Below are 21,843 nucleotides of genomic sequence, written 5' to 3'. Positions count from 1 at the left end.
TGTGTGTGTGTGTGTGTGTGTGTGTGTGTGTGTGTGTGTGTGTTTAGCACCGCTGGAAGTACTTTAACTCGGTGTCGGAGCGCTCAGTGAGCCGCGCTGACTTCCTGTCCGTACTCAGCGATGTGGAGTACGTCATTGTGAAGGCTTCGTATGGAACACACCTGCAGCAGAGCAGGTACACACACACACACACACATACACACACACACAGCTATACATTGATAACTATGATGTCACCTTCGGCGTGTATTTCAGGCTCTCTAACGTCACCATGGAGATGGCGGTGGAGGCGGGGCCAGGTGAAGAGGGCGGGGCCAGACTGATTGAGTCCTGCAGCTGTCCAACTGGATACTCAGGGCTGTCCTGTCAGGTACTGTCTCCATGGAAACCAGGTGTCTCTCACCTGTCTACCTCTCACCCGTCTCCCCCTCACCGGTCTCCCTCTCACCTAGCTCCCTCTCACCCGTCTCCCTCTCACCTGTCTGTCTCTCACCTGTCTCCGTCTCACCAGTCTCCCTCTCACTCATTTCCCTCTCACCTGTCTCCCTTTCACCCGTCTCCCTCTCACTGGTCTCCCTCTCACTCATCTCCCTCTCACCGGTCTCCCTCTCTCCCGTCTCCCCCTCACCGGTCTCCCTCTCACCTGGCTCCCTCTCACCCGTCTCCCTCTCACCGGTCTCCCTCTCACTCATCTCCCTCTCACCGGTCTCCCTCTCACCGGTCTCCCTCTCTCCTGTCTCCTTCTCACCTGTCTCCCTCTGACCCGTCCCCCTCTCACCGGTCTCCCTCTCTCCTGTCTCCCTCTCACCCGTCTCCCTCTCACCGGTCTCCCTCTCACCTGTCTCCCTCTCACCGGTCTCCCTCTGTCCTGTCTCCCTCTCACCGGTCTCCCTCTCTCCTGTCTCCCTCTCACCGGTTTCCCTCTCCCCCATCTCCCCCTCACCTGCCTGTTTGCAGGAATGTTCTGCAGGTTACTTCCGGCAGCCTCTCTCTGAGTTGTCGGCTCAGAGTCGGAGGTCTCTGTTTGTTCGTCCGTGTGTTCGATGCCGCTGCAACAGCCACAGTGAGACCTGCGCCCTGGAGACCGGAGCCTGCCAGGTAACACGCTAACACACACTAATGTGATGGAAACTTCTGGAGCAATGGAGACGAAACTCAGAGAGACACGGGGAGGGCTGGAACTTTGATGGCAAACACTGAAGGTTTATTATGAAGTTAACAGCCGGAGAATTGACAAGACATTTGCTGCAGCCATGAGGTGACAGCGGTTTCCCGACCAATTCGGAAGAATCCTAGCTGTAGGAAGAGGTTTTAACCAGTTCCGAATGGGTAATTAACATTCTTCAGTTGCCAGACTAAACAAATATGGACCCTGAATCTAACCATGCTGTCACACATTGGATAACAATGTGCGCCAGGGAACCTACGTTACAGATAGAAGAATGGGAGGATGAAACCCTCTTTATTTGTCACATACATGCACACAGCAGAGCACACACAGTGAAATTGGTCCTCTGCATTTAACCCATCCTAGTACTAGGAGCAGTGGGCAGCTATTGTGCAGCGCCCGGGGAGCAATGGGGAGGGGGGATTGGAGGTGTCCGGTGCCTTGCTCAAGGGCACCACAGCAGGGCCTAGGAGGTGAACTGGGACCTCTCCAAGTAGCAGTCCACTTTCCATGTTTTTTCAAGTCTGTTCGGGGACTTGAACCGGCGACCCTACGATTCCCAGTCCAAGCCCCTACTTACTGAGCCACTGCTGGACTTACTGAGCCACTGCTGGACCAGATAGGAAGGGCTGCTAGATGTCCCTGAACAATAAAACATCTCAGGTCAGCTTGTGCTCGGTCATTAGACTGGCATCAACAAAGCACCCAAGCTGCCTCTCCTTAAGGGATATTACAGCACCCTGAAGGCCAAAGAACTATACCGTGGGAACAGAGACAGAGAGCTAACACATGTTAAAGTCAGTAGCATTCAGCAGTAGTAGGTAGTCTGACGTGTGTGTGTGTGTGTGTGTGTGTGTGTGTGTGTGTGTGTGTCAGGGCTGTGAGCACCACACCGCGGGGTCGAGCTGTGAACTCTGTGCCGCTGGGTATCATGGGAACGTGAGTGGCTCCATCAGCGACTGTTCGCTGTGCGCCTGCCCCCGCCGGGACAACAGGTAACACACCTGTATACACCTGTACCTGTAATAAACATAAACATACTGTGACTCTAACTTTGTGTGTGTGTGTGTGTGTGTGTGTGTGTGTGTGTGTGTGTGTGTGTGTGCAGCTTCAGCCCCGCCTGTGTGTCAGAGGGGGGGTTCGGTGACTTCCGCTGCTCTGCCTGTCAGACAGGATACGAGGGCAGATACTGCGAAAGGTCGGTCGCTGCGATGATTTCTGTTTAGTGTAGCTTTTATTTTGAAATTCCTCTTTAACATCACACCGTTGTCCACAGGTGTTCTGTGGGTTACTATGGGAACCCCTCGTTGCCGGGCGGAGTGTGTTTGCTGTGCGGCTGCAGTGACTGGGGGTCTGAGAGCCTGCTGTGTGACGATGTGGGGGGGCAGTGTGAGTGTAAGGCTGGATTCAGAGGACGGTCATGTGACCTGTGTGAAGAGAGGCACGTCCTGCAGGAGGGGGTGTGTGTGTGTGAGTATACAAACAAAAATACACACATATATTTTCTGTAGCTGCCTGTCCTCTCAGTAACAGTTAATAAAGCCTATTACACGCCTATTACATGCTACTTACAAGACTTATAACACTATTTATTTGTGTGTGTGTTCTCCTGACAGCTTGTGATGATGAGTGTACCGGCGTTCTACTGGACGATCTGCAGGAAATACACAACCACTTCCTGTCTGTGAACCTGACCGCCCTTGCCATGGCACCGTACCATCAGCTGGTTCTGCTGGAGAACCGCACCAGCAACCTGAAGGTAAACACGCTAACACGATTTCACACTTATTACATTCTTAGTACACACTAGTACACACTAATACACACTAATACACACTTATTACATGCTAAATACACACTACTACACACTTATTACATGCTTAATACACACTACTACACACTACTACACACTTATTACATGCTTAATACACACTACTACACACTAGTACACACTTATTACATGCTTAATACACACTACTACACACTTATTACATGCTTAATACACACTACTACACACTAGTACACACTTATTACATGCTTAATACACACTACTACACACTAGTACACACTACTACACACTAATACACACTAGTACACACTAGTACACACTAATACACTGTTATTACATTCTTAATACACACTAGTACACACTAATACACACTACTACACACTAGTACACACTACTACACACTAATACACACTAGTACACACTAGTACACACTACTACACACTAATACACACTAGTACACACTAGTACACACTAATACACACTAGTACACACTAATACACACTAGTACACACTAATACACACTTATTACATGCTTAATACACACTACTACACACTAGTACACACTTATTACATGCTTAATACACACTACTACACAGTAGTACACACTACTACACACTAATACACACTAGTACACACTAGTACACACTAATACACTGTTATTACATTCTTAATACAAACTAGTACACACTAATACACACTACTACACACTAGTACACACTACTACACACTAATACACACTAGTACACACTAGTACACACTACTACACACTAATACACACTAGTACACACTAGTACACACTAATACACACTTATTACATGCTAAATACACACTACTACACACTATTACACACTTATTACATGCTTAATACACACTACTACACACTAATACACACTTATTACATGCTTAATAAACACTACTAAACACTAGTACACACTACTACACAATACACACTAGTACACACTAGTACACACTAATACACACTTATTACATGCTTAATACACACTACTACACACTAGTACACACTACTACACACTAATACACTGTTATTACATTCTTAATAAATGCCTATTCAAACTTTTTGTGTGTGTGTGTGTAGGTGCTGTCTTCGGAGAGGGTCTCCGTGTTTCTAGTTGTGTCCTCAGTGGAGGACAAGCTCCGCCTCCTGGCCTCTGGCCTCACTGCGCTGCTGCGGCAGGTACCCTTGATCCTCTCTGCTAGCACCCCTAACCCTAACTCTAATGTACTGACGTGTGTTTTATATTAAACACACTGAGGCAGATGATTGGCTTCCTTTAGTATTTTCTTCTCTCCTGATTGGCTAGGTCCCCCGTCTATCTGACCAACTGAAAGAAGTGGGCCTGTTCACAAACGAGAGCCTTTCCCAGGGTGCACTGCTGCTGGAGAGCATCAGCCGCCTGCAGAGCAGCATCCAGGGTGAACGCACACATACACACACACACATACATACACACACACATACATACACACGCACACACACAATTATTATTCATATTTAACACAGCACATTATTACATTATAAGTAACTCTGAGCTGTGATTGGTGCAGAACTGCAGAGGGAGGCGGGGCTTCTGAATCTTACCTCTGTGGAGCAGCTGGATCCTGCCAATCAAACACAGCTGCTGCAGGAGGTGGCGGCCATGTTGGAAACCATCGGAGCTGTCAATCTAACAGGCGCAAACACTTCGGCCAATCAGGATCTCCGGTGAGTGTGTGTTTGGTAATTAAAAACATTAATAATGACTAACAATGATTAATAATGTCTCTCTCTCTCTGCAGTCTGTCGGAGTCTCTCGCCCGCTCGCTGCAGGACGACCTTCTGTCGAAAAGGGCGTTGCTGGACAACAGGCTCCGAGTCCTCGACACCAACCTCACTGTCGCCATGGAAACACTGATACACGCGCACACACACCTGAGCAACAGCACACACAGAAACACACACACACACTCTCTGCTGGACGCCACACACACCCGGCTGCTCACACTGCAGGTGAGCATCAGAAATTATGTTCTAAATAAAACATCAAAAATAAAAAGAGTTTATTTTCATGAAATGTTTTCCTGCAGGCGGAGCAGCAGCAGCTAGGGGGGGGCGTGCTGGCTGTGGGGGAAGTGATGGAGGAGAGTCAGCTGATGCTCGGTGACATCATCAGTCTGACGGAGGAGATAACCAACAACAGCGTGGTGAGACACACACACACACACACACACACACAAACACACACACACACACATTGAGTGTATAATAAATAAACCCTGCCCCCTCAGCAGGTGGAGGTTTGGGGGGGGCTGCTGGAGCAGTGGCGCCCCCTGCTGAGGAAACAGGTGGATGCGCTGGTGGTCGGACTGAAGAAAGCCGACGCTCTGGAGAACGTATACCGAGCGGAGAGCCACGCCCACCTGCTGCAGAGCCACGCCCACTCCCTGCACAGGTACCATAATCAAGTGTACCATGTAGCTTAGCATTAGCACGTGCTTTGAAGCGTCATGTTTTAATAAACTATAACCCTCTTCACAGCTCTCTGTACTCAGTGTGCAACGCTTCGCAGAACGGCTCCCGATTGGTCCAGCTGGACAGTGACATCACACTGAGAGTTGACTCCGCCCATCAGGCCGCCGCTGCCGCCCTAAGCAAGGTGAGTGTGCTCGTCTCTGATTGGCCAATGCATCTTTGGCTGGATGACATCACGACAGAGAAGAATGAAGAAGCTAACTTTAATTTGTGTGTGTTTCAGATGGTCCAATCAGACCAGCTGCTGTCAGAAGGCTGCGTGTCCTCGCTGAGGGTCAGCACCAAGGTGTTACAGGAAACTGTCCTCCTCAACGAGACGGCTGCAGGTAACAGACCTCGTTAAAATCTGCTGTTAGAGGGCTTCCTGTGACCCCTCTGTTCCCATGGAAACAGCTCAGGAGAAACACACTCTCATCTTCTGTTTCAGAGCTGCAGGTTAATGGTTCCATGGTAACCAGCAGGCTGGGATTGGTCAGAGAGAGCGTCCGTAGCTCTGCCCTTCTCCTGCGACAGCCAATCAGAGAGCTGCAGGGCCTTGCTAACGGTACTGCAGGGTTGCGTTGATGTTGTGTTGAAGATGTGTTGATGTTGTGTTGATGTTGATGTTGTGTTGATGTTGTGTTGAAGATGTGTTGATGTTGTGTTGATGTTGTGTTGAAGATGTGTTGATGTTGTGTTGCGTTGATGTTGTGTTAATGTTGTGTTGATGTTGTGTTGTGTTGATGTTGTGTTGATGTTGTGTTGAAGATGTGTTGATGTTGTGTTGAAGATGTGTTGATGTTGTGTTGCGTTGATGTTGTGTTGAAGATGTGTTGATGTTGTGTTGAAGATGTGTTGATGTTGTGTTGCGTTGATGTTGTGTTAATGTTGTGTTGATGTTGTGTTGTGTTGATGTTGATGTTGTGTTGAAGATGTGTTGATGTTGTGTTGAAGATGTGTTGATGTTGTGTTGACATCGTGTTGTGTTGATGTTGTGTTGATGTTGTGTTGACATCGTGTTGATATTGTGTTGATGTTGTGTTGTGTTGACGTTGTGTTGTGTTGATGTTGTGTTGACATCGTGTTGATATTGTGTTGACGTTGTGTTGTGTTGATGTTGTGTTGATGTTGTGTTGACATCGTGTTGATGTTGTGTTGACATCGTGTTGTGTTGTTGTGTTGATGTTGTGTTGTGTTGACGTTGTGTTGTGTTGATGTAGTGTTGACATCGTGTTGATGTTGTGTTGACGTTGTGTTGTGTTGATGTTGTGTTGACATCGTGTTGATGTTGTGTTGACGTTGTGTTGATGTTGTGTTGACATCGTGTTGATGTTGTGTTGATGTTGTGTTGTTGTTGTGTTGACATCGTGTTGTGTTGACGTTGTGTTGTGTTGATGTTGTGTTGACATCGTGTTGATGTTGTGTTGACATCGTGTTGATATTGTGTTGACGTTGTGTTGTGTTGATGTTGTGTTGTGTTGACATCGTGTTGATGTTGTGTTGACGTTGTGTTGTGTTGATGTTGTGTTGACATCGTGTTGATGTTGTGTTGTTGTTGTGTTAATATGTGGACATCGTGTTGATGTTGTGTTGACGTTGTGTTGTGTTGATGTTGTGTTGATGTTGTGTTGGTGTTGTGTTGATGTTGTGTTGTGTTGATGTTGTGTTGACATCGTGTTGACATTGTGTTGACGTTGTGTTGTGTTGATGTTGTGTTGACATCGTGTTGATATTGTGTTGACGTTGTGTTGTGTTGATGTTGTGTTGACATCGTGTTGATGTTTTGTTGATGTTGTGTTGATGTTGTGATGTGTTGATATCGTGTTGATGTTGTGTTGTTGTTGTGTTGACATCGTGTTGATGTTGTGTTGACATCGTGTTGTGTTGTGTTGATGTTGTGTTGACATCGTGTTGATGTTGTGTTGACATCGTGTTGTGTTGACGTTGTGTTGATGTTGTGTTGACATCGTGTTGATGTTGTGTTGTTGTTGTGTTGACATCGTGTTGATGTTGTGTTGATGTTGTGTTGACATCGTGTTGATGTTGTGTTGACATCGTGTTGATGTTGTGTTGACATCGTGTTGTGTTGACGTTGTGTTGATGTTGTGTTGACATCGTGTTGATGTTGTGTTGTTGTTGTGTTGACATCGTGTTGACGTTGTGTTGACATCGTGTTGACATCGTGTTGATGTTGTGTTGATGTTGTGTTGACATCGTGTTGATGTTGTGTTGACATCGTGTTGATGTTGTGTTGATGTTGTGTTGACATCGTGTTGATGTTGTGTTGACATCGTGTTGTGTTGACGTTGTGTTGATGTTGTGTTGACATCGTGTTGATGTTGTGTTGTTGTTGTGTTGACATCGTGTTGATGTTGTGTTGATGTTGTGTTGACATCGTGTTGATGTTGTGTTGACATCGTGTTGATGTTGTGTTGATGTTGTGTTGACATCGTGTTGATGTTGTGTTGACATCGTGTTGTGTTGACGTTGTGTTGATGTTGTGTTGATATCGTGTTGATGTTGTGTTGATGTTGTGTTGATGTGTTGATATCGTGTTGATGTTGTGTTGATGTTGTGTTGATGTGTTGATGTTGTGTGGACATCGTGTTGACATTGTGTTGATGTTGTGTTGACATCGTGTTGACATCGTGTTGATGTTGTGTTGTTGTTGTGTTAATGTGTTGATGTTGTGTTGATGTTGTGTTGATGTTGTGTTGTGTTGATGTTGTGTTGACATCGTGTTGATATTGTGTTGATGTTGTGTTGTGTTGATGTTGTGTTGACATCGTGTTGATATTGTGTTGACGTTGTGTTGTGTTGATGTTGTGTGGACATCGTGTTGATGTTGTGTTGACGTTGTGTTGTGTTGATGTTGTGTTGATGTTGTGTTGTGTTGATGTTGTGTTGACATCGTGTTGATGTGTTGATATCGTGTTGATGTTGTGTTGTTGTTGTGTTGACATCGTGTTGATGTTGTGTTGACGTTGTGTTGTGTTGATGTTGTGTTGATGTTGTGTTGTGTTGATGTTGTGTTGACATCGTGTTGATGTGTTGATGTTTTGTTGATGTTGTGTTGTTGTTGTGTTGACATCGTGTTGATGTGTTGATATCGTGTTGATGTTGTGTTGTTGTTGTGTTGACATCGTGTTGATGTTGTGTTGACATCGTGTTGATGTTGTGTTGACATCGTGTTGTGTTGACGTTGTGTTGATGTTGTGTTGACATCGTGTTGATGTGTTGATATCGTGTTGATGTTGTGTTGATGTTGTGTTGTTGTTGTGTTGACATCGTGTTGATGTTGTGTTGATGTTGTGTTGACATTGTGTTGATGTTGTGTGGACATCGTGTTGACATTGTGTTGATGTTGTGTTGACATCGTGTTGTGTTGACATTGTGTTGATGTTGTGTTGACATCGTGTTGTGTTGACGTTGTGTTGATGTTGTGTTGACATCGTGTTGATGTGTTGACATCGTGTTGATGTTGTGTTGATGTTGTGTTAATGTGTGGACATCGTGTTAATGTTGTGTTGACGTTGTGTTGTGTTGATGTTGTGTTGACATTGTGTTGTGTTGATGTTGTGTTGACATTGTGTTGTGTTGACGTTGTGTTGTGTTGATGTTGTGTTGACATCGTGTTGATGTGTTGACATCGTGTTGATGTTGTGTTGTTGTTGTGTTAATGTGTGGACATCGTGTTAATGTTGTGTTGACGTTGTTGTGTTGATGTTGTGTTGACATTGTGTTGTGTTGATGTTGTGTTGACATTGTGTTGTGTTGACGTTGTGTTGTGTTGATGTTGTGTTGACATCGTGTTGATGTGTTGACATCGTGTTGATGTTGTGTTGACATCGTGTTGACATCGTGTTGATGTTGTGTTGATGTTGTGTTGACATCGTGTTGATGTTGTGTTGACATCGTGTTGACAGTCGTGTTGATGTTGTGTTGATGTTGTGTTGACATCGTGTTGATGTTGTGTTGACATCGTGTTGACATTGTGCTGATGTTGTGTTGATGTTGTGTTGACATCGTGTTGATGTTGTGTTGACATCGTGTTGACATCGTGTTGACATCGTGTTGACATTGTGCTGATGTTGTGTTGACGTTGTTCCACATCAGGCACTGCTGGGGTGCTGCTTCATGTGTGGCGGCAGGCTGACAGTGCTCGCTCTGGCCTGCAGGAGGCACTGCAGCGACTGCACACACTCACACTGCAGCTGGAGGACTCTTCTTCTGTGGTGGAAACAACCAGCCACACCGTGAGGGAGACCAACACACTGGTGTCACACACACACTCTGCAGGTCAGTCACACACACATGCACCCACACACACACACACTGCAGGTAAGTAAAGTCTACTGTCTAATGATTGGTTGGTGACACTTCCCGTCTCCTGTGTTTAGCCAATGAGGCGCAGAGTAAGCTGCACGAGGCGGAGCATCGTACACTGCGTCTGATGGAGCGCATGAAGCCGCTGAGCATGCTGGGAGAAACGCTGAGCAGGAACCTGTCCGACATCAGACAGCTGATTGAGCAGGCCAGAAGACAGGCTGCATCGGTACACACACACACACACACACACACACACACACACACACACACACACACACACACACACACACACACACACTCTGTCTGATACTAACACTGTGTCTCCTCAGATTAAGGTGGCGGTGCAGGCAGACTCCGACTGTGTTCGATACTACAGACCGAACACTGAGTCCAGAAACTCCAACACTCTGAGTCTGACCCTGAAGACCCGGAGAACCAAGAACCTGCTGTTCTACCTCGGCAGCAACACCACGGTACACACACACACACATACACACACACATACACACACACACACACACACACACACACACACACACACACACACACACACACACACACACACACACACACACACACACACGTTATTGTTGTTGCTGACTGAGGTGTGTGTTCAGGTGGACTTCATGGCGCTAGAGGTGCATGATGGGAAAGTGTCTCTGCTGTGGGACGTCGGCTCCGGCAGCTCGAGGCTAGAGTTTCCTGCTGTGGACATCAGCAACGACAAGTGGACCCGCATCAACGTCACACGGTAAACACGCTAAACAAGCTACACGGGCTTACCTATAAACAAGCAAACTTGTAAACACAATAACCTGTGTGTGTGTGTGTGTGTGTGTGTGTATGTGTGTGTGTGTGTGTGTGTTGATGATTTCATGGCGTTCACAGGTTCGGCGCCCGTGCGTCTCTCTCTGTTCATCAGCTGGAGTCTGAGCACACTCCATTGCCCCCGGTAACAGCGACGTCACCTGGACCATCCCGAGTTTTAGACATCGACCGGAACACTGTGATGCACATTGGAGGGTTGGGGTTACACACACAGGTAACACGCACACAGATTACAAACACACACTTTTTACCTGTTACACTGTACACCTGATGTTTCAATGTGTGTGTGTGTGTGTGTGTATGTGTGTGTGTGTGTGTCAGGGTCCTGCAGTGCTGCAATCCTCCACGTTTCAGGGGTGTTTAGGTGAGGCTTCGCTCAACGAGCGAAACATAGGACTGTGGAACTACGAGCGCCGAGACGGGGACTGTGGAGGCTGTTTCAGCAGGTAAACACACTACAGGTGAATCAGTACAGGTGTACAAGTATAGGTGTATCACTACAGGTGAATCAGTACAGGTGTATCAGTATACTGTAGGTATATCAGTATACTGTAGGTATATCGGTACAGGTGTATCAATACAGGTGTATCAGTATACTGTAGGTATATCAGTATACTGTAGGTATATCGGTACAGGTGTATCAATACAGGTGTATCAGTATACTGTAGGTATATCGGTACAGGTGTATCAATACAGGTATATCAGTATACTGTAGGTATATCGGTACAGGTGTATCAATACAGGTATATCAGTATACTGTAGGTATATCAGTACGGGTGAATCAGTACGGGTGAATCAGTACGGGTGAATCAGTACAGGTGTCTCAGTACAGGTGTATCAGTACGGATGAATCAGTACAGGTGTCTCAGTATACTTGTATCAGTACAGGTCAGTGGGCTTTAGGTGTATCAGTACAGGTGTATAAGTATAGGTGTATCAGTACAGGTGAATCAGTACAGGTGTATCAGTATACTGTAGGTATATCGGTGGTACAGGTGTATCAATACAGGTGTATCAGTATACTGTAGGTATATCAGTACAGGTGTATCAGTATACTGTAGGTATATCAGTATACTGTAGGTATATCGGTACAGGTGTATCAATACAGGTGTATCAGTATACTGTAGGTATATCAGTACGGGTGAATCAGTACAGGTGTATCAGTACGGGTGAATCAGTACAGGTGTATCAGTACGGGTGAATCAGTACAGGTGTCTCAGTATACTTGTATCAGTACAGGTCAGTGGGCTGTAGGTGTATCAGTACAGGTGTATAAGTATAGGTGTATCAGTACGGGTGAATCAGTACAGGTGTATAAGTATAGGTGTATCAGTACAGGTGAATCAGTACAGGTGTATCAGTACAGGTGTATCAGTATACTGTAGGTGTATCAGTACAGGTGTATAATTATAGGTGTATCAGTACAGGTGTATTAGTATAGATGTATCAGTACAGGTGTATAAGTATACTGTAGGTGTATCAGTACAGGTGTATCAGTACAGGTGTATAATTATAGGTATATCAGTACAGGTGTATAAGTATAGGTGTATCAGTACAGGTGTATATAGATGTATCAGTACAAGTGTATAAGTACAGGTGTATCAGTATACTGTAGGTGTATCAGTACAGGTGTATCAGTATACTGTAGGTGTATCAGTACAGGTGTATAAGTACAGGTATATCAGTATACTGTAGGTATATCAGTACGGGTGAATCAGTACAGGTGTATAAGTATAGGTGTATCAGTACAGGTGTATCAGTATACTGTAGGTGTATCAGTACAGGTGTATCAGTATACTGTAGGTGTATCAGTACAGGTGTATCAGTATACTGTAGGTGTATCGGTACAGGTGTATCAGGACAGGTGTATCAGTATACTGTAGGTGTATCAGTACAGGTGTATAAGTATAGGTATATTGGTACAGGTGAATCAGTACAGGTGTATCAGTATAGGTGTATCAGTATACTGTAGGTGTATCAGTACAGGTGTATGAGTATAGGTATATCGGTACAGGTGAATCAGTACAGGTGTATCAGTACAGGTGTATCAGTATACTGTAGGTGTATCAGTACAGGTGTATCAGTACAGGTTTATCAGTATAGGTGTATCAGTACAGGTGTATCAGTATAGGTGTATCAGTACAGGTGTATCAGTACAGGTGTATCAGTACAGGTTTATCAGTATAGGTGTATCAGTACAGGTGTATCAGTATAGGTGTATCAGTACAGGTGTATCAGTACAGGTGTATCAGTACAGGTTTATCAGTATAGGTGTATCAGTACAGGTTTATCAGTATAGGTGTGTCAGTACAGGTGTATCAGTACAGGTTTATCAGTATAGGTGTATCAGTACAGGTTTATCAGTATAGGTGTATCAGTACAGGTGTATCAGTACAGGTTTATCAGTATAGGTGTATCAGTACGGGTGAAGTAGTATAGGTATATCAGTATGTAGGTGTATCTGCACAGGTGAATCAGTATAGGTTTTTTGGTACAGGTGTATCAGTATAGGTGTATCAGTATACTGTAAGTATATAAGTACAGTTGTATCAGTACGGGTGAATCAGTACAGGTGTATCAGTACAGGTGTATCAGTACGGGTGAATAAGTATGGGTGAATCAGTATAGGTGTATCAGTACAGGTGTATCAGTACAGGTGTATCAGTACGGGTGTATCAGTACGGGTGTATCAGTACAGGTGTATCAGTACGGGTGAATCAGTACAGGTGAATCAGTACGGGTGAATCAGTACGGGTGAATCAGTAGTATACAGTTGTAATCTTCTAATGGACTGTCTGTCTCACTCTCCTCACCTGTCTCTCTCCTGTCTTTCCACTTGTCGGTGTCTCAGTCCCCAGGCGGAGGAGACTTCTTTCCACTTTGATGGATCTGGATTCTCATTGGTCCAGAAGTCTCTGAGAGCCACGTCCACCTCCATCGTGCTGCTGTTCAAAACGCTGTCGCCGGGCGGATTACTGCTGTACCTGGCCTCCAACAACACGGTATGACGGACAAATATATAGCTGTTTCTGTTGAGGCTTTTATTGTGAAGAGTCCTGACCTCACTTCCTGTTTCCTGCAGAGGGACTTCCTGTCCATGGAGCTGGTAGGGGGTCATGTCCGGCTGACCTTTGACCTTGGCTCAGGAGCTCTGATCCTGACCTCCAACAGGAAGTACAACTCAGGGGTTTGGTACAAGATCACCCTGCAGAGGAACAAACGCAAAGGTACTAGCAACTGATGCTAAGCTACTGCTAACTACTGCTAACCCTACTGCAGAGGATTAAACTCAAAGTAACTGCTAACTGATGCTAAGCTACTGCTAACTACGTCCTCTCGCCTGTGTCCAGGTTACCTGTCCATCATGGCAGCCGACCAACCCTCAGAAAAAGAAGTGTTGGAGGCGGAGTCTCCGGGAACTGCCTCCGACTTGAACCGATCCGACCTCGACCCAATCTACATCGGAGGACTTCCTGCCTCTCGGCCTATCAGGTGGGTCCCTGCCCCCTTACCTTTATAACTGTTTGTACCTGTCTGTCTCTCTCTACCTGTCTGACTGTTTCTACCTGTGTTGTTGGTAGGCGACAGGTGGTCTCCAGGTCATATGTGGGCTGCATAAAGAACGTGGAAATCGCTCGATCTAATTTCGACCTGCTGAGAGACGCCTACGGAGTCAGGAAGGGCTGCGTGCTCGAAGTAAACACACACACACACACACACTCACCGAAAGTATATAGTGTGTGCTAACATGTCTAATGTAACCTGTGATGTTGATGTGTTGCAGGCGGTGCGCAGTGTTTCTCTGCTCTCCAGCGGCTTCGTTCAGATCGCCCCCCCCCTCCCTTGGTCAGGAGGTGGAACTTCTCTTCTCCTTCTCCTCCAACAACCAATCAGGAATCCTGCTGGCTGCCTTCAGCGACAACAAGAGTCAGAGACAGGTGAGAGAGACAAGTCACCCGACACACCTCCTGGACTCATAATCCTGACTCATGTCAGGGTATCACTAATGCTGACTTGTATTCTGTGTGTGTGTGTGTGTGTGTGTGTGCAGCACTTCCTGTCGGTCCATCTGCTCTCGGGTGCGTTGGAGGCGGAGCTAGGTGAAGTGGGAGGAGCTATGCAGAGGGTGATGGTGGTGAAACCTGATGGAGGATCCTTCAGCGACGGAATAAAACACTCTGTAATCCTCACCATCAACAGGAAGTACGTGTTACCTGTACAAACCTCACATGTTTCACCTGTCTGTATTATTGTTACCTGTCTCACCTGTCTGTATAAACCTCAGCTATCTCACCTGTCTGTATAAACCTCAGCTATCTCACCTGTATGTATAAACCTCACCTGTCTCACCTGTCTGTACAAACCTCACCTGTCTCACCTGTCTGTACAAACCTCACCTGTCTGTACAAACCTCACCTGTCTCACCTGTCTGTACAAACCTCACCTGTCTGTATAAACCTCAGCTGTCTCACCTGTCTGTATAAACCTCACATGTCTATATAAACCTCACCTGTCTGTATAAATCTCACCTGTCTCACCTGTCTGTATAAACCTCACCTGTCTATATAACCTCACCTGTCTCACCTGTCTGTATAAACCTCACCTGTCTATATAACCTCACCTGTCTCACCTGTCTGTATAAACCTCACCTGTCTCACCTGTCTGTATAAACCTCAGCTGTCTCACCTGTCTGTATAAACCTCACATGTCTATATAAACCTCACCTGTCTATATAACCTCACCTGTCTCACCTGTCTGTATAAACCTCACATGTCTATATAAACCTCACCTGTCTGTATAAATCTCACCTGTCTCACCTGTCTGTATAAACCTCACCTGTCTATATAAACCTCACCTGTCCTTATAAACGTCACCTGTCTCACCTGTCTGTGTAAACCTCACCTGTCTGTATAAACCTCACCTGTCTATATAAACCTCACCTGTCTGTATAAACCTCATCTATCTGTGTAAATCTCACCTGTCTGTATTAACCTCACCTGTCTCTCTCAGGTCTCTGTTGGTGCAGGTTGACGAGGAACACCTGAAGTCCGTCTCTCTGTTGCCGGGCGGGTTTCCTCGATGGTCTCCGGCCTCTTTCTTCATCGGTGGACTGCCGTCAGGGGAGGAGTCTCGTCTACCAATCAGAGTGCAAGATCTGTCCAGGAGGTTCAGAGGCTGCATCCAACACCTGGTGGTGGGCGGAGTGTAAGTTACACACACACACATACACACACACACAAACTTACTTAACACTCAAGACAGAAAATTGTGTGTGTTAAGTGTTCCAATTGGCTCCACCCCCCAGGCTCGTGGACCTATCAGGAGCATTGAAGTATGAGGGGGCTGAGCTTGACAGCTGCTTACTGGAAAAGGTGGAGGGGGCGGTGCTTCCTGATGACCAGGAAGTAGAACCGACTCCTGACCCCGCCCATTTACATGGAACCCTTCCCACACACTTCAGCGCCTTGACATCTGGAGCACTAATGGTAATTAATTAATGCCAACAGTAATAAACGCGTCCATTATTTTTAACGATAGACATTGTTTTTATTGATTGTTGATGTGTCTGTGTTGCAGTGTGTATCGGAGGCGGAGCCAGCTGTGCTGTCGTCAGCTGTTCAGTTCGGTTCATCCAAGCACAGTCACATGACCTTCATCATCAACCCCAACACCATCAGGAAGAGGTGAGTCTCAATACCAAGTTGTAGTATGGGGGTGTGTTATTTCCTGGTTGTGTAACCCCCCCCCTCCCCCCCCCCCCCCCCCCCCCCCCCCCCCCCCCCCCCCCCCCCGCAGTGTGTCCCTCAGGTTGTCGGTCAGAAGCCGGGCTCTGGATGGTCAGCTGGTCCTGCTCTCGGACTTGAAGCAGATGGACTTCATTGTCCTCAGGATGACCGGCGGCCGCCTGGTGCTGTCAGCTGACCTTGGGAGAGGCCCCGCCTCCTCCATCTCGTCCAGCACTGTTAATGATGGGGAGTGGCACACGGTGAGTAAGCACACACACACACACACACACACACATTGTTGTGAGCACCTGTGAGCGGGCCTGCAGGTGACGTGACTATAATGAATCAATTATAAATTATTATAAATCAACACAGGCAATCATCACTTCCTAAACTGATCTCCTCTTTTCTCAGGTGATCGGGGAGGTGAGCCGGCGCTCGGTGTCTCTGTCAGTCGATGGCCGGAGTCCAGACTCTGTGTTTATAAAAGGAAACCAGCTGGACGTGGAGGACAGACTTTACCTGGGAGGAATTCCACACACCCACTCCACCAGGAGGATCAACGTGAGACCCTCTATCCTGACATATTAACAGATATATGTCTCATACTGCCTGTGCTGCAGCACCTCTTTTCACCCTCTGTCTGAAGCCAGAAAGCCCATCATGTACAGTGTGTTGGAGCGCTAGCCAATAGGAGTGCGAGGTGTTACATAATGATGTCACGATGTTCCTGAAGTAAACAAAGGTTCCTATCTGTGACTTCCTGTCTCCTCAGGCCAGCAGCAGTTTTTCAGGATGCGTTCGCTCCGTCAGTCTGAACAGTGCCATGTTGGATCTGTCCTCTCCGGCCTCACAGCGTGATGTCACTTCCTGTTTCACCAATGACCAGCCAGGAAGTTACTTTAACGGCAGCGGATATGCCGCCCTCAGTGAGTCTAACACTAACCTACCCTCTGGGAGTCTAATCCTAACCCAAACATACCCTCTGGGAGTCTAATCCTAACCCTAACTTACCCTCAGTGTGTCTAACCCCTAACCTACCCTCTGGGAGTCTAATCCTTACTCTAACCCTAACCTACCCTCAGTGAGTCTAACCCTAACCTACCCTCTGGGAGTGTAATCCTAACCTACCCTCAGTGAGTCTAACCCTAACCTACCCTCGGGGAGTCTAATCCTAACCTACCCTCTGGGAGTCTAACCCTAACCTACCCTCTGGGAGTCTAACCCTAACCTACCCTCTGGGAGTCTAATCCTAACCTACCCTCAGTGTGTCTAATCCTAACCTACCCTCAGTGTGTCTAATCCTAACCTGCCCTCTGGGAGTCTAATCCTAATCCTAACCTATCCTCAGTGAGTCTAATCCTAATCCTAACCTACCCTCAGTGAGTCTAACCCTAATCCTAACCTATCCTCAGTGAGTCTAATCCTAATCCTAACCTACCCTCAGTGATTTCTAACCCTAACCTGCCCTCTGGGAGTCTAATCCTAACCTACCCTCAGTGATTCTAACCCTAACCTACCCTCTGGGAGTCTAACCCTAACCTACCCTCTGGGAGTCTAACCCTAACCTACCCTCTGGGAGTCTAATCCTAACCTACCCTCAGTGTGTCTAATCCTAACCTACCCTCAGTGTGTCTAATCCTAACCTACCCTCAGTGTGTCTAATCCTAACCTACCCTCAGTGTGTCTAACCCTAACCTACCCTCAGTGAGTCTAATCCTAACCTACCCTCTGGGAGTCTAATCCTAACCTACCCTCAGTGTGTCTAATCCTAACCTACCCTCAGTGTGTCTAACCCTAACCTACCCTCAGTGTGTCTAATCCTAACCTACCCTCAGTGTGTCTAATCCTAACCTACCCTCAGTGTGTCTAACCCTAACCTACCCTCTGGGAGTCTAATCCTAACCTACCCTCAGTGTGTCTAACCCTAACCTACCCTCAGTGTGTCTAATCCTAACCTACCCTCAGTGTGTCTAATCCTAACCTACCCTCAGTGTGTCTAACCCTAACCTACCCTCAGTGAGTCTAATCCTAACCTACCCTCTGGGAGTCTAATCCTAACCTACCCTCTGGGAGTCTAATCCTAACCCTAATCTACCCTCAGTGATTTCTAACCCTAACCTACCCTCTGGGAGTCTAACCCTAACCTACCCTCAGTGAGTCTAATCCTAACCTACCCTCAGTGAGTCTAATCCTAACCCTAACCTACCCTCAGTGAGTCTAACCCTTACCTACCCTCAGTGAGCCTAATCCTAACCTACCCTCAGTGAGTCTAATCCTAATCCTAACCTATCCTCAGTGAGTCTAATCCTAACCTACCCTCAGTGAGTCTAATCCTAACCTACCCTCAGTGAGTCAAATCCTAATCCTAACCTAGCCTCAGTGAGTCTAATCCTAATCCTAACCTACCCTCAGTGAGTCTAATCCTAATCCTAACCTATCCTCAGTGAGTTTAATCCTAATCCTAACCTATCCTCAGTGAGTCTAATCCTAATCCTAACCTATCCTCAGTGAGTCTAATCCTAATCCTAACCTATCCTCAATGAGTCTAATCCTAACCTACCCTCAGTGAGTCTAATCCTAACCTACCCTCAGTGAGTCTAATCCTAATCCTAACCTACCCTCAGTGAGTCTAATCCTAACCTACCCTCAGTGAGTCTAATCCTAATCCTGACATACCCTCAGTGAGTCTAATCCTAATCCTAACCTATCCTCAGTGAGTCTAACCCTAATCCTAACCTACCCTCAGTGAGTCTAACCCTAATCCTAACCTATCCTCAGTGAGTCTAATCCTAATCCTAACCTACCCTCAGTGAGTCTAATCCTAACCTACCCTCAGTGAGTCTAATCCTAACCTACCCTCAGTGAGTCTAATCCTAATCCTAACCTACCCTCAGTGTGTCTAATCCTAATCCTAACCTACCCTCAGTGATTTTAATCCTAATCCTAACCTATCCTCAGTGAGTTTAATCCTAATCCTAACCTATCCTCAGTGAGTCTAATCCTAATCCTAACCTATCCTCAGTGAGTCTAATCCTAACCTACCCTCAGTGTGTCTAATCCTAACCTATCCTCAGTGAGTCTAATCCTAATCATAACCTATCCTCAGTGAGTCTAATCCTAATCCTAACCTACCCTCAGTGAGTCTAATCCTAACCTACCCTCAGTGATTTTAATCCTAATCCTAACCTACCCTCAGTGATTTTAATCCTAATCCTAACCTATCCTCAGTGAGTCTAATCCTAATCCTAACCTACCCTCAGTGAGTCTAATCCTAACCTACCCTCAGTGAGTCTAATCCTAATCCTAACCTATCCTCAGTGAGTCTAATCCTAATCCTAACCTACCCTCAGTGAGTCTAATCCTAACCTACCCTCAGTGTGTCTAATCCTAACCTATCCTCAGTGAGTCTAATCCTAATCCTAACCTATCCTCAGTGAGTCTAATCCTAATCCTAACCTACCCTCAGTGATTTTAATCCTAATCCTAACCTACCCTCAGTGATTTTAATCCTAATCCTAACCTACCCTCAGTGATTTTAATCCTAATCCTAACCTATCCTCAGTGAGTTTAATCCTAATCCTAACCTATCCTCAGTGAGTCTAATCCTAATCCTAACCTATCCTCAGTGAGTCTAATCCTAATCCTAACCTATCCTCAGTGAGTCTAATCCTAATCCTAACCTACCCTCAGTGAGTCTACCCCGTCAAAAATAATATTACATCTGATGATTTGTGCTCATAGTGGTAACTGTGTGTGTGTGTGTGTGTGTGTGTGTGTGTGTGTGTGTGTTTGTGTGTGTATGTGTGTGTGTGTGTGTGTGTGTGGGTGTGTGTGTGTGTGTGTGTGTGTGGGTGTGCAGTGCGCGATGGTTATAAGGTGGGCTCTGATGTGTCTGTGGCTCTTGAGTTTCGAACGAGCCAATCAGAAGCTGTGTTGCTTGGGATCAGCAGCGCCAAGGTGGACGCCATCGGCATGGAGCTGATCCAGGGACAGGTGAGTGTCAGGAGTCATGTGACAGGTGGTGTGTGTTTACCTTCTTCCAATAAAAAGTCAGCCTTAAGCCCCCCCCCCCCCCCCCCTCCAGATCACATCATGCATTCAGTTAGGGACAGTGAGATTTGATTGGTTGGGACAAATCTAGATTATGGTCCTCATAAGGAGGTAATAATAGGAGTGTGTGTGTGTTCTCAGGTTGTGTTTAACGTGAACAACGGGGCGGGGCAAGTGTCGGTGCGTTCGTTTGGTCCTCTGCTGTGTGACGGTCGTTGGCACCACCTTGTGGCGCGCAAGACCAAACACAGCTTGAGTCTGAGCGTTGATGGGAGGAGCTACTCCACCCCGAACCCCTACCCACAATCCACCTCTGCTGAGACCAACAACCCTGTGTACTTGGGCGGATTCCCAGGTGAGTGATCTGTCCACTCATTTACAGGTGAACAACACATGATGACCTGTTCAAGACTCACAGTAACCTGTCTCTCTCTCCACCTGTCTGTCTTCATCTGTCTCCCCATCACCTGTCTCACCTGTCTGTCTCTTAGTGGGTGTGAAGCAGAACTGCCTGTCTGTCAGCTCCAGGTTCTCCGGCTGTCTGAGGAAGCTGCATCTCATTAAGTCTCACCTGAGTGACGCTCTGGAGTTAAGCTCCGCCCACTTTGTGTTGGGCGTGACTCTTAACTCCTGTCCTGTTGCTAACCATCATGCAGCTCAGGTCTGATTGGCCAACAGACACGACAGTTTGGTGTAATGAAAGTCGGTCTCTCCTAAGTCGCGCCCCTTTCCACAATCACAGTTGACACCTTTCTACAGACGACGTCTGGTGGAAGCTAATGGCACATTTTAGAGTGCTAGCTAGCAGACAGCTAACGCTACATGAAGAAGAGTTAGCCCGAAGTTAACTTCTATTATTGTGTGAATGAACAAGATTTAAAAAATAAGTGAAAGATAAGATTAATAATAGTTAACCAGTAAACATCAAAGCTAATTGAATCTCTTTTTATGTAATAAACAATGTTAAGATCTCATTGTTGTTAAAGTTTCTTCTGTTCCATGATCCCACCCTCCCTCCATCTGTTACTCACTGTTTCTTCAGGAATCATTCAAATAAGTTCAGACAGGAAGTCCAGTTTCATCGTTTTATTTCAGTTCAGCGGGTAAAGAATCATTCTGTTGAATTCAGGATGAAAGTAAAATACCTTGGGGATTTTGGTCTGTGAAGCCGAGTGTAATCTGTACGATGTCAGTCTGATATTAGCCCGATGTGAGCCTGATGATGACGATGTTAACCTGATGATGACGATGTCAGTCTGATATTAGCCCGATGTGAGCCTGATGATGACGATGTGAGCCTGATGATGACGATGTCAGTCTGATATTAGCCCGATGTGAGCCTGATGATGACGATGTGAGCCTGCTGATGACGATGTTAACCTGATGATGACGATGTTAGCCTGATGATGACGATGTTAACCTGATGATGATGATGTTAACC

General features: G+C 46.3%; 1 protein-coding gene across 1 annotated transcript in view; it reads left to right on the top strand.

Annotated features, from left to right (window-relative positions):
* The window catches only part of lama1 (laminin, alpha 1), a 40,264-nt gene extending 18,646 nt beyond the window's left edge, over positions 1-21,618 (top strand). The window contains 38 exon segments of the mRNA XM_063912701.1: positions 48-175; positions 256-370; positions 958-1,098; positions 2,045-2,163; positions 2,277-2,366; positions 2,445-2,638; positions 2,785-2,927; positions 4,054-4,152; positions 4,280-4,391; positions 4,524-4,680; positions 4,755-4,965; positions 5,043-5,159; positions 5,244-5,407; positions 5,494-5,611; positions 5,711-5,813; positions 5,915-6,031; positions 9,583-9,765; positions 9,867-10,021; positions 10,125-10,268; positions 10,413-10,546; positions 10,684-10,837; positions 10,945-11,069; positions 13,475-13,625; positions 13,706-13,850; positions 13,974-14,115; positions 14,205-14,319; positions 14,408-14,455; positions 14,457-14,561; positions 14,675-14,826; positions 15,634-15,828; positions 15,929-16,109; positions 16,201-16,307; positions 16,420-16,609; positions 16,764-16,913; positions 17,125-17,278; positions 20,212-20,345; positions 20,544-20,757; positions 20,894-21,618. Of these exon segments, the coding sequence (XP_063768771.1) occupies positions 48-175; positions 256-370; positions 958-1,098; positions 2,045-2,163; positions 2,277-2,366; positions 2,445-2,638; positions 2,785-2,927; positions 4,054-4,152; positions 4,280-4,391; positions 4,524-4,680; positions 4,755-4,965; positions 5,043-5,159; positions 5,244-5,407; positions 5,494-5,611; positions 5,711-5,813; positions 5,915-6,031; positions 9,583-9,765; positions 9,867-10,021; positions 10,125-10,268; positions 10,413-10,546; positions 10,684-10,837; positions 10,945-11,069; positions 13,475-13,625; positions 13,706-13,850; positions 13,974-14,115; positions 14,205-14,319; positions 14,408-14,455; positions 14,457-14,561; positions 14,675-14,826; positions 15,634-15,828; positions 15,929-16,109; positions 16,201-16,307; positions 16,420-16,609; positions 16,764-16,913; positions 17,125-17,278; positions 20,212-20,345; positions 20,544-20,757; positions 20,894-21,069 (5,382 nt within the window). The 3' untranslated portion in view covers positions 21,070-21,618.
* The last annotated feature ends 225 nt before the right edge of the window (positions 21,619-21,843 follow it).

The sequence above is a fragment of the Eleginops maclovinus genome, chromosome 21, assembly GCF_036324505.1.
Source record: "Eleginops maclovinus isolate JMC-PN-2008 ecotype Puerto Natales chromosome 21, JC_Emac_rtc_rv5, whole genome shotgun sequence".
Classification (NCBI taxonomy): domain Eukaryota; kingdom Metazoa; phylum Chordata; class Actinopteri; order Perciformes; family Eleginopidae; genus Eleginops; species Eleginops maclovinus.
This window is presented reverse-complemented; position numbering and strand designations above follow the sequence as displayed.